General features: G+C 34.9%; 1 protein-coding gene across 3 annotated transcripts in view; it reads left to right on the forward strand.

Annotated features, from left to right (window-relative positions):
- AGBL4 (ATP/GTP binding protein like 4) overlaps nt 1-13,344 on the forward strand; it is a 1,476,328-nt gene that overhangs the window by 279,571 nt on the left and 1,183,413 nt on the right. For 2 of the 3 annotated variants that reach the window (XM_032846637.1, XM_032846636.1), the window contains exon 3: nt 10,565-10,725. In XM_032846637.1, the coding sequence (XP_032702528.1) occupies nt 10,565-10,725 (161 nt within the window). The remainder of the gene's footprint in view (nt 1-10,564; nt 10,726-13,344) is intronic. The other variant, XM_032846638.1, reaches the window with a different exon arrangement.

A 13,344-nucleotide genomic window follows, 5' to 3' on the forward strand; every position in this document is an offset into this window, starting at 1 on the left:
ACTTCCCACCAAGTGGGGAGCCCGATGCAGGACTGGTTCCCAGGATCCTGGGCAGACACTTAACCACTGGGCCACCCAGGTGCCCACTTTTTATTTGTATTTTTAATGGTGCTTTATTCTTACTGGTATTAGCTCTATCTAATATAATTCCCTCTCATATAGTACAGGTCTGTTGATAATGAATTCCTTCATTTTTTGTTAATCCGAGAATGTTTTATTTTACTCTCATTTTTAAATATGTTTTCAGTGGATATTGAATTCTGGGTTGAGATTTTTTTTCTTTCATCATTTAGAGATGTTCTTGCTTAGAAGGTATATGGATATTCTTAGAAGTCAATGGTTATTCTTGGTGTTGTTCACATTTCTGTTTTATGACTTTTCTTCTGGTTGCTTTTAAGATTTTCTGTTTCTTTTTGGTTTTTATCAATTTGACTATTATGTACTTAGATTGAGTTTTCTTTCTATTTATTCTGAATAAGGTTTCTTGAGATTCTAAGATATCTAAGTTATTTTTCAATTTATGTTTGAGAAATTTTTGGCATTATTAAAAACAATTTTTTCTTCTATCTGCTCATTCTCTTTTCAGACTCATTTACATGTGTTGTAGACCACTTATTATTCCATAAGGTTCTAGGCCTCAGTTAATTTTTCTTCTATTTTCTTTCAGTTCTTCAGATCACATGATATTTTAATTGATTTATATTCAAGTTCATTGACTCTTCATCATCTCTAATCTAACGTTAAGTCCATCCACTTAATTTTTTATTTCAAGTATTGTGCTTTTTACTTAAAGAATTTTTGAGTGGTTTTTATAGGCATTTTTATTTCTTTAGAAATTCCATATTTCTTAAATATAAAGATTATGTTTTTAAAAATTCTATTCACATATTTTTGTTCTTTGATAATATTTATAACAATTGATTTAAAGGGGTTTTCTTTTGCTAAATAGTACGACTGATGTCAGTGTGGATTTATATCATTTCCCTTCACCCTTTTGATTATGGGTGATATTTATCTTTGAGTATCTCATAACTTTTGACTATACAATGGACAGAATGGAAGATAGATGCTAGAGAGTGGATTCTGTTATCTTTTTGAGTGTATTAGTGTGTATTTTAGAAGGCAGTTCATATTATCATTTAGAGTCTATTAATGTTTATTATAGAAGGCAGTTCCTTTCCTTATCAATTCAAGACTGATTTCCTTAAACTTCTATATGCATTGCTTTAAGTTTTATTGATGTAGATCTGATGGAAAACTTAGGTACTTCCAAACTATTCTAACTTGGCCACAAACTTTGTCTTCTGTGGAGATTTTATTAGGGCTTAGGTTCCAGTTTTATTAGGGAAAATACGGAATAGTTCATCCTCACTACATGGTTTTATTGCTAAGGGATGACTCTACTGGTATCTCAACTGGATCTTATACCTGTATTCCACACACTACCAGCATAATTTCATATCTAGTATATCTGTTTTATTTTCAACATTGTAGTATGTTCAATTTGATAAAACTAATGAAGTTTCACTTTGTGCATGTGCCTGCCTAGCTTTGAGCCGTAGACTTACAGGAAATGATCTCAGAGTTTTCTGGCATACCCATTCAACAGCACTACCACCACCATCTATAGTTTCCTCCTGTCTGATGACCTTCTCCACAGATTTTACCTCCTTCAACATATTATTGTGGGAGTTCATCTTGTGAATGTCTCTTTTCTCAGGGATTGCTGTATAATGTTGCTTATTTTCTTATGTCTGGAAAGAGTTGTTTCATATATTTTACCTGCTTTATAATTCTTTACAATGGGGCTAATCTCTTAATGGTTACTCCAACATGGCTGAACCAAAAGTAGAGATTTTTTTTTTGTCAAATACTTTTTCTGCTTTTATTAGATACAACATATTTTTTCTCATTTTGTTAAAATGCATATTTAGATTGCTGATTTTTTTAGTTGCTTTTGTTCTTATAAGAAATTATGTATTTTGAGGAGGGGGCAAGATGGTGGAGCAGTAGGGAACCCTATTTCAACCAGTCCTCTGAATTGAGATGGTTATCTACCTGAGCATTCTGAACACCCAAGAAATCAGCCTTAGATGTCAGATTATATACTACTAGATCTCTTCTGTGGCAGAGGATCATCAGTTGAGAGGTATAAAAGACAAACAGGGATTGTGCAGAAATATACTGTAGAATAAACAGAAGGGGGAGGGAACCACTAGAATGAGCCATTGGAAATTAATATCCCAATGTCAAAGTGCCCTGTGCTTGGGGACAAGCAATAGCTTGGAGACCAGTGGCTGCAAGACAGGAAGGGACTCAAAGCAGCACTCAAACAGAACAAAGGGGCTTAAGGGACAATTGCTGGGACCCAGCGGCCACAGGCGTGGACCAAAGTCCATAGTCCCAGGACCGGCAAACACTGAGCTAGGCTTTCCTGACCGGTATCACTCACATTTTTGGTGGCACGTGGGTAGAGAGACAAGTGGGGGCCTCGGTCAACCACTGAGAGGGTCACTGGAGGTGTGCACCACCTGTGAGAGGCTGTGGAATTCAACAGGGCTTGCAGAGAGGGAGATTCTGTGTTCTGGAGGATTCAGAGAAGTCTGTGCCTTCTCTCTGAAGCGGAGGTCTGGGTGCAAACAGTTTATTTTGGTCTGCTCCTCTGAAAAGGCATGAAAAGCCACCAGAGAACAAAAGCCCAAAAAACCGGTTTTGACTGAGCCCAGCCCCTTGATAGGGGGCAGAACAAATCTGCCCAAGCAGCATAGACTGAAAAACAACATGACAGGCCCCTCCCCAGAAGACAAGCTAAAAGAACAAGAGGACATCAACCACAAGGTCCCCATAAATCTGTAAAACCCCAGCACCAGGGGAAAACAGTATATGAAGTTCCTGATATTGCCTCACAGCCTGTATATTTCTTAGATGCAATTTTTCTCTCTCTTTTTTTAAAATTCTTTCTCATAATTCTTATTCTTTTCTTTTTTTTTAATCTACTTGTCATTTCAACTAGATATTTAATGTAACGTATTCCATAGTAGCTATTTTTTAAAGATTTTTTAAATTATTTATTTATTTATTTGACAGACAGAGATCACAAGTAGGAAGAAAGGCAGGCAGAGAGAGAGAAAGAGGAGGAGGAAGCAGGCTCCCTGCTGAGCAGAGAGCCCAATGTGGGGCTTGATCCCAGGACTCTGGGATCATGACCTGAGCCAAAGGCAGAGGCTTTAACCCACCCAGGCAACCCTCCATAGTAACTTTTTAACTTTTTTTTCTTACCTATACTTTCTTTTTCTTTTTCTTTTCTTTAAAAAAAAAAAAAGGTAGATAGATAGATATAGATATAGATATAAGCTTCAGTGTAGTCCTTTCTTCCTTATTCAATACCACTTTCTATATATACTAGTTTTAATTTCCCTGTGTCTCTGGAAAGTTGAGTTTTCTAACAAAGATAACAAGATTTACCTGGGAAGACCTGAAATATCCTTTTTCACCAAAAGAGGGATTATTACCACCTTCCTGTCACTTCATTTTATTTGTTTGTTTGTTTATTTATTTATTTATTTATTTATTTTCTTTTGTGGGTCTTCTTATTTGTTTGCTTACTTTTGTTTTTGTGTTACTCATAGGGCTCATTTTGTCTGTTTTTTTTTTGTTTGTTTGTTTTGTTTTGTTTTTTTTTCCTTTTCCCTTCTTCTTTCTTTTTGACCTTGACTTCCAATTACTCTGAAATTTCCTGGGTTCACCTTGTCTGGAAAATGGCTGACATTTTCTGCTGAAATCCCCTCAACCACAGACAATGGAATGACAAAGAGGAATTCCCAACCAACCAAACAAACAAACCCAGAGACAATAGCCTCTCTAACAGATCTAATGGATATGGATCCAAGCAATATGTCAGAAATAGACTTCAGGGTAGGAGTTATGAAGACAATATCAGGCTGGAGAAAACTATTAATGGCAACATAGTTTTGTTAAGGGCAGTGGTGAGAACAGATGTGTCAGAACGTTAAAATGCTATCAATGAGATACAGTCTAATCTAACAGAGTGAATGAGGCATAAGAATGAATTAGTGATCTTGACCACAGAATGATAGAAAAGAAGGAACAGGAGGAGCCAGAAACAAATAGCTTAAAAATAGAATTAGAGAAAAAAAATGATGCCATGAAATGTTCCCATGTCAGAATTCCTGGCATCCCTGAGGTGGAGGGGAGAGAGAGAGAGAGAGAGAGAGGACTAGAAGATAAATTTGACCAAATCATAGCCAAGAACTTCCCTAATCTGGGGAATGAAACAAGTAGTCCTGTCCTAGAGGCAGAGAGGAGACCCCCGCCCCCTCCAGATCAATGAGGGCAGATCAACCCCCAGACACGCAATAGTAAAACTCGGAAATCTTAGACCCAAGGAAAACATTTTAAGGGAAGGTAGAGGGAAGAGATGCCTTAAGTACAGAGGGAGGAACATTCAAAAAAGGTCAGACCTATCCACGGAGACATGGAAAGAGAGAAAGGGTTGGCAATATATATTCAGGATACTAAATGAGAAGAATATGCAGCCAAGAATTTGGCAATGCTGTTGTCCGGAATGGACGGAGAGAGGAGCTTCCAGAACCGGCAGACACTGGAAGAATATTTAACCACTAAGCCAGCCTTGCAAGAAATATTAAGGGGGGTTCTGTAAAAGGAGAAAGACCCCAGTGGTGATATAGTACAGAGATACACAGAGACAATCCATAGAAACAAGAACTTCACAGCCAACATGATGACAACAAAATCTTATCTGTCAATAATCACTCAGTGTGAACAGCCTAAATGCTCCCATAAAATGGAATAGGGTTGAAAATTGGATAAAAAGACAGGATCCATCCATATGCTGTCTATGAGCATATTGAGAGACTCATATTGATCTTAAAGATACATCCAGCCTGAAAGTGAAGGGATGGAGAACAATTTTTCATGCTAATGGACCTCAAAAGAAAGCAGGGGTAGCAATCCTCATTATCAGACAAATTAGATTTTAAGCTAAAGACTGTAGTTCGAGATACAGAAGGACACTATATCATTCTTAAAGGGTCTATCCAACAAGAGGATCTAACAATTATAAATATCTATATCCCCAACTTGGGAACAGCCAACTATATAATCCAACTGTTAACCAAAATAGAGAGACATATTGATAATAATACACTTCTTACAGTGTTGGTGGAAATGCAAATTGTTCCAGCCAGTTTGGAAAACAGTGTGGACTTTCTTCAAAAAATTAAAAATAGAGGCACCCTATAAACCAGCAATTGCACTACTGGGTTTTGGATACAGATGTAGTGAAAGAAGGACCTTAGGGATTCCAATATTCATAGCAGCAATGTGCACAATAGCCAAAATGTGGAAAGTGCCATTATGCCCTTCAACAGATGAATGGATAAATAAGATGTGGTCCATATACCCAGTGGAATATTACTCAACTGTCAGAAAGGATGAATACTCATCTTTTGCATCAACATGGATGGAACTGGAGGAGATTATGCTATGTGTAATAAGTTAAACAGTTAGTTAGACAACTGTTTATAATAAGTTAGACAGTTATCATGTGGTTTCACTTATTCGTGGAACATAATGAATAGCATGGAAGACATTAGGAGAAGCAAGGGAAAAATGAAGTGGGCAAATCGGAGTGGGATCTGAACCATGAGAGACTATGGATTCCAAGAAGCAAAGTTAGAGTTTTAGAGGGGAGAGTGGTGGGTGATGGGTGAGCCTGTTAATGGGTATTAAGGAGCTCATGGTTTGCATGGAGCACTGGGTCTTACATGCAATGTATCATGCAACACTACATCAAAAACTAATGATGTACTGTATGGTGAGGAACAAACACAATAAAAAAAACATACAAAATAAACCAAAATAGAACACCTTAAAAAAAAAAAAAGAACTTGTGTATTTCATGTATTTTCCCAATGTATTGCCACATATAGTTCATTATATATTTGTTGCTTTTTCCTTTTGCTTGTTTGATATATGTAAGTTTTGCAGTAGTATTCTCTTTTACTATTACTATTGAAACTCAGAAATGCTTAGTGCTTCATTAAGTTCATAGTTTAAAGCATCAGGGTGAGACCTTGAAATAAAATATACCATAGCCACAGTCAATATTCAGTATTTATTCATCTATTCAATCAGGTTTTCATTCAAAAAGTACCATGTTATGTGTTGTAAAATAGAACAGATATTACTATTTACTATATTTCATTCTCTATTCTTTTAAAATTATTATATTAATAATATTATTTTTAAAGTTTCTTATGATTAGATAATTGATTTCAGACATATATAAATTAATGAAAATCATCAATATTTGTATATATATATGTATTTCTGTTTTTAATAGATTTAGCTACATCCCATATATTGTCATATATTTATTATATATAATTTAGTTCTAAATGCTATTAATATGGTATCAGTACATATGCAGTGTAGTAGAAATTCCTTTGAAATTTTTTTTCTTTTGAAATTTGTTGAGACTTTCTTTATGGACCAGTTTATGATCAATTCTGGTGAATGCATCATGTGCGTTTGAAAAGAATACACACACACACACACACACACACACACACACAGTTCTATAAATATCAAGTGTTTCATAATTAGAAGCAAGTAACATTTTAATCACATTTTCAATACTCTCAATTCTTTTTTACTGTTTTCTTAATTTTCTCAGTTGTGGTTTTGGTCTGTTGAAGTTTCTCAGTGTAATTCTGCATTTGTCTCTATCTTCTATTTTGTTATATTTTACCTACATATTTTGGAGCTGTGTTAATAAATGTCCATAGCTCTAAGATTTTTTATATCTTTGTGATGGAATTATCCTTTTTTTCATCATGAAATACCGCCTTTCATTTCTAATAATATTTCTTGATTTATAGCCTACCTTGTCTGATACAAATATAGCTATGTTAACTTTTTTCAGAGTGCTTTCCTGATTTAGCTTTTTCATTTCTTTATTATTCAGTCTTTCCATTGTCTTAAATGTAAAGTTGTATTTATAAAGAATATATAGTTAATTTTTTTATCCAGAATAAAAATTTTTTTCTGTGCTATTTAGTCAATTTGTATTTAGCACACTTACAGACATACTTGTGTTTAAAATCTACATTTTATTTTTTGTTTTGTATTTGTCCTGTATTTTGAATTTCTATTTTTCTTTTCTTGCTTTTCATATGAGTGGAAAGGAAACAAATTATATAGAGGCACTATTAGTTTATTTACAAATAACCATTTCAAAAGGTCAAAAATTGGCACTTTGTTAAAATATTAGAGGTAACATGAAGAAAGGATTGTTTATGTATACATACAAAGAAGATATTTCTCACAGTAAGGTGAAGGTGGTCAACAGGATAGTTATAGAAGATCAAGGTCCAGATGCTTGTTATTATTTAAGAGAATAAACTTAGCAAAAACAAAGACTATCTCTGATTTATTATCTGTTTATTTTACAACACATAACATGGTACTTTTTTGAGGAATAACTGATTGAATAGATGGATGAACGTATTGACTGTGGCTATGATATATTCCAAAGACAGCACGATGGAGTCAGAAATCTTTATTTCAAGGTTTTTCCTGGTGCTTTAAATTATGAACTCAACAAAGCACTAAATATTTCTGACTTTCAACTACTCATCCATGGGGTCATGGTGAGGGTTTAATAAAATAAAGCATTTCAGTTAATTATGAAACTAAAGTTTTTGACACAAATGGTGCCTTATTATTAGCATCTATGGCAGCAATTTTAAGATATATCATTATTTATCAAAACCCATTTATAGTGTTCCAGGATTAAAAACAAAAGTTTTCCTTTAAATGTTCAAATGCACATTAGTTTTTAATTGTTTAACCAGAAATATTTAGATGGCAAAACATAGTGTTTTTTTATCTCTTGTTTCTTTTATTTTTATTTTAATTTTTAAGATTTTATTTATTTATTTGACAGACAGAGATCACAAGTAGGTAGAGAGGCAGGCAGAGAGAGAGGAGGAAGCAGGCTCTCCGCAGAGCAGAGAGCCCGATACGGGGCTCATCCCAGGACCCTGGGATCGTGACCTGAGCAGAAGGCAGAGGCTTTAACCCACTGAGCCACCCAGGCGCCCCAAAGCTTTTTTTAATTTATTTGACAGACAGAGATCACAAGTAGGCAGAGAGGCAGAAGTAGGTTCCCTGCTGATCAAAGAGCCTAATGCAGGGATTGATCCCTAGACCCTGGGATCATGACCTGAGCCAAAGGCAGAGGCTTTAACCCATTGAGCCACCTAGGCACCTCTCTTTCTTGTTTCTTTTAACCATTATAACTATTAGTATACTTCCAATTTATATTATCTCTGTATTTTTTCAAGCATCTATGTTATGTAGAAAAGCTGTTAGTATAGTGATTTAGAGTCATATTGCTGGAATTCAAATCCCAACTCAGACTCTTACTTGCTTACATGTTATATGACTCTTTGTCCTTTGATGTTTCCATATGTAAAATGGGGATAGTATTGGTTTCTACCTCACATGGATTGTTGTTAGAATTGGATAGGTTAGTACCCCCATCATTTTGGACAGTATGTGGAGTGTAGAAGTGCTCAGAAAAGGTTTTCAATTGAAAATTAATATTCATAGTAGTTACCAAGAGACAAATATTCATATTTCTGTTAATATAATCCTCACTTTGTAGTTGAAAAAACAGAGCCTGGATGAAATTAACTGAATTTTCCAGTGATATTCAGGAAGTGGATAGAGGTAGAACTTGAGCCTAGATCTCTGATTGCAAGTTCAATGCCACTGTGCAATGAGTATTCTGCCCTATAGGACATAGGGCTTTTTAAATATTTTTGCATGATAATTGAAAGAACCAAATTAATTGAGGATTCTTCTTGGGAATTCTGAAGACAATTGAAACTAGAAAAATTGAAATAAAAGTTTTTGGTTTTAATTAGTTCATGTTTGTACTTTGTATCAATGCATTTTTTTTTCAATATGTATTCTTGATTGGAGGTAATTGATTGTTTTGGCTCTGGAAGGAGGAATAAGTCTGGCTTCTCAGGCCAAATTTTAATGAAAGCAGATAAAATTACCCTAGGGTTAATTGATAAGGTTTTTGGGGAAGATTGTCTTATTATCTTGGATTACTGCCTGATGAATCTTAGATTCAGGCAAAGAATGGTACAGCTGGAAGGAACTTTTAAGATTTAGGTAACTGAATATTCTCATTTAGTATATGAAGCCCTTAGAGAGTAAGTAACTTACGTATTGTTGCACAGTGATTCAGCTGCGCTAGAATTTAGGTCTACTGATTTCCAGGCTCATATTCTATCTTTGACAACACAACAGGTGCTCAGTAAAATAAGTAACATGCCAGAAGAACCAGTAAAAGAATTAATTGAAAACTTTGTTATATTTAAGGTTAAAGTTTAATTCTGAGTATTCATTTGGAGAAAGACACACTAGAGCTTATTTTAAAGCAGGATATTGCTGTGCTCTTCAGGTGCAATAGAATAGTGATTTCTCAATTTCTGTGTTGCTGTCTATAGTCATCTTTACTCTTCTTCAGATGTTGATTATCTGGCTTGAAAATTCACCATACTCTTTGCTTCTATTTTTTATCCTACCCCATTGTGACAGTTGTGTGAAAGCATAGCCCTATAACTGATTTCACTGCTCATTAGCGTAGAGGTCAAAGAGAGGAGATACGAGGAATGGAAGTCACAGGTACCTAAGTTTATACATATTTTTTTATTTTTTAGAATTAAAATATAATTAACATACAGTGTTATATTAGTTCCAGGTGTACAATGTAATGATTCAGCAATTCTATACATTACTTAGTGCTCATCGAGATAAGTGTACTCTTGATCACCTTTACTTATTCACCCCTTCCTCACCAACCTCCCCTCTGGCAAACTATATTTTTGATATAAGTGATCTGTTGGTGGAGAAAATGGAAATTAATTTCATGGCTGTTAGTGAATTTGTCATTATTCTTATGGAGCAACTAGTTCTAATTTTTGTTTAAAACCTTATTCTCCATATCCTTTAACATGTTCTGATAGAAGTTTGGCGATTACCAAAAGTAGCTTATACTGTGCATAGTACAATGCATACTATTGTTGTGAGAATTAAATTAGAGATAGAAGTAGTTTCTATAAAGCTTAACACAAAATACATGAAATATTATTGTCCTTTTCTCTAACTAAGAAGCTGAAGTTTGGTTGTGATACTTCCTTGGTTTATTGGGGCTTGACACATGCTCCATGGACATCCCAGTGTAATAATCTGTCACTTGTAGCACAAATAGATTTGACTAATAAGTACTCGAAGAGCTGTTTGTACCACAGCATGGACTAGCTGGAAGGCTTCTCTTATCCTGGGCTGTATTCAGAGTTGGCAGCCTTATAGATTGTGAATGCTGAACCTACAAGTACTGAATAATGATAAACGTTGCTGTCAGAGCTCATATTTAAATGTTTGTGCCACTGAGCTGCCTGAACTTCTATTAAAACACAGTTCTTTTGATTTTTATCACCAGGTAACCTTGGACGGGTGGACCAGGTCTCTGAATTTGAGTATGACTTATTCATTAGGCCGGATACCTGTAATCCACGCTTCCGAGTCTGGTTCAACTTTACTGTTGAAAACGTGAAAGAATCACAGGTGAGGGAAGTGTTGGATATCTTCAGTGTGGTTTTGGTAAGAGTATTATGCTTTTGTTTTACATTAAAAATCTCAATATAATGACTAGATTAGGAGTATATTCTTGTGTATCTCTAGCAATGATATAGTTTTAACAGATATAAACAAATATGTATAATATGCTGTCTTTAGTTATCTGGTGGTTATTAAGTAATACAAATTAGATTATCTGAGAACAAAAAGTGTTCTTTACTGATTAAAGAATTAGTATAATATGCTGGTTTCCTCGAGGAACCCTTTGGAAGTGACTTGCTCTTATGTTTCTTATAGAGTGTGTTCTCTGTATTTTTTTTTTAATAAATATCTATAAAGTACATTTCTCATAGGCCTCAGTTTCAGAAAAAACTTTTCTTCTTTTGTAGAAGAAGGTGTTTATTTATATCTTAAAAATAATATGATTCTTATAACTTGCCTTATCCCCCCCCTCCTTTTTTTTAATCTGTTGGGAAACTCAGGTCCAGTTTTATAGTACTTGCTAAGGATACTTAAAAACTTTTTGGTTTATATTTCTGTATACTAATTTTTCTTTCATTCTGATCATCTTAATCTGTCTTTAACCACAATTTCTTCATCTATATTTTCTAACAGTGTTTGTTTTTTATGATCCTGTTCAAATATTTTGAGTGAGAGTATTGATGAAAATAGAAGTAAATGCATATGCCTTAATAAATACCTAATCCTAAGAAGTCATTTATCATTCTGTAATATTAAGATATCTAGTCATGGAAGACTGCACAGACTTTGTACATACAGTGATACGATTTTTTTAAGTAGATGAAAGCATAACCCTATGACTGAATAGCTAGCTATCTGCCTTCTTCCTTCACGGTCATCTTTTTCTAGTATACTTGGGAGAAAGGGAGGGTTGGTTTAATTTTCCCTCCCAAGTCAGCCCATCCTGTTTGCTCTTTCAGTTGGCTGCTTGCTTCTCTCCATTTTCCTCAACTGCAGTTAGATTCATGTGTCTGGCAATGGTCATTGTCTGGAATTTAGAGACTGTTACTGGCATGCTGCCTTCAGCAGGAGAGGGGTGCAAGGAACAGTCACTCCAATTTACTGTTGATTCTCTTAATTCTCTACAACACCACTGGCACATGATTCTTTGTAATGACATGGGTGTATATAATGTTTAATGAAGTAAAGGCTAATTGGAAGGAATTAAATAGATGGGAGAACTCTATATTGTTGGCTAAACATGATTTAGGATGAGTGGGAAAAATGTTAAATCCATCACAGAAAACTGCTCAAGGACATACTTTGGTTCCTAGCTTTTCTTCTTAGTTTTACTTACTCTCCCATGAGAGAATTCCTTTTTCAGCTTTTCATAGTAAGAATGACAATATTCTCCCCTTCACCCACCATAGGAAAACCTACACTTTACCTGACCAGAGGTTCACCTGACAGTAGGATTACCCTCTTGTTCCAACAAGACAATTAGTAATTATCAAAATGCATTTCCAAGTCTATATTACTGAGTCTTAAGAGTACAACTTACAGCAGGAGAATTTAGGCACATCTACAACACTCAGTCTTGGCTCTTCAACTTTGGGTCCCCTGTCAAGTCTCTCTCTGCTTCCATGAGAAAGACATACAACCTCTTGTTCTTCGATTGGTGTCTCACGTCAGTAACTTATGGTTGTAACGTACACCACTGAAAAACAATAATAATATATTATTATATTATTAATAATAATAATAAACAATTCTGAAAGCAATATAGTCAATTCATATGAAGGAAGGGAGACATTTTCTTAGAAGCACTATAACCTGCCAGAATTTCTAATTTCCCAAAGGGGTTTACTGATTTCCTCTTTTTGCACACAACACATGCACATCCTTCAGCTTGCATATTACAACCAGGAATTAACTAAATCCTAAGAAATGAGACCTATTACTTTTCAAACAATAGAATCCTCTATCCTAATTATATCTTTGCTAAATAGAGACTTTTAGCTCTAAAATTATTATGGTTCTTTAACTTTGGGCCACATTAAATTCTTAGCCCAGTTTTTCCTTGCACTTTAATCTCTGTACAAATAATATTCTTACATAGCTACTCTGGTCAGGAGGAGGGGTGGGGAATGGTTTAACTAGACAGGGAAAATGTTTTTCTTTATTTTCTCTTTTCGGGGAAGGGGTAGGGACAGAGATAGAGGGAGAGAAGGAATCTTAAGCATGCTCCATGCCCAGCGTGGAACCCAACACAGTGCTTGATCTCACAACCCCTAGATCATGACCAGAGCTGAAGTCAAGAGCCCATCACTTAACCGCCTGAGCCATCCGGGTTCCCAGGAAAATTTATTTCTTGTTATACTATCTGAGATAGTTTTTTGGACAGGTTGCTCATAAATTTCAGTTTCTTGTTCTTTGCTCCTCTAGTTGCTTACAGGTATGTTCTTTTTGTTGTTTAAAATGTCTCTCCAGAGTGTTACAATTTTTATACTATATGGTAAAGTCATACACTCTCTTTTGCTGTCTTGCCTATCAGTTAAGCAAGTAACATGAATGTGTTTCAAGAGATTATTATAATAAAAGAGTTGGTGTTGTTTTTATGAACACTTATTTTTAGAGGTAGAGGAACCAATATTTACTTGATTCTCTGGGCTTCTATCTTCA

Source organism: Lontra canadensis, unplaced genomic scaffold, assembly GCF_010015895.1.
Source record: "Lontra canadensis isolate GAN:19392208 unplaced genomic scaffold, GSC_riverotter_1.0 scaffold179, whole genome shotgun sequence".
NCBI classification, from domain to species: domain Eukaryota; kingdom Metazoa; phylum Chordata; class Mammalia; order Carnivora; family Mustelidae; genus Lontra; species Lontra canadensis.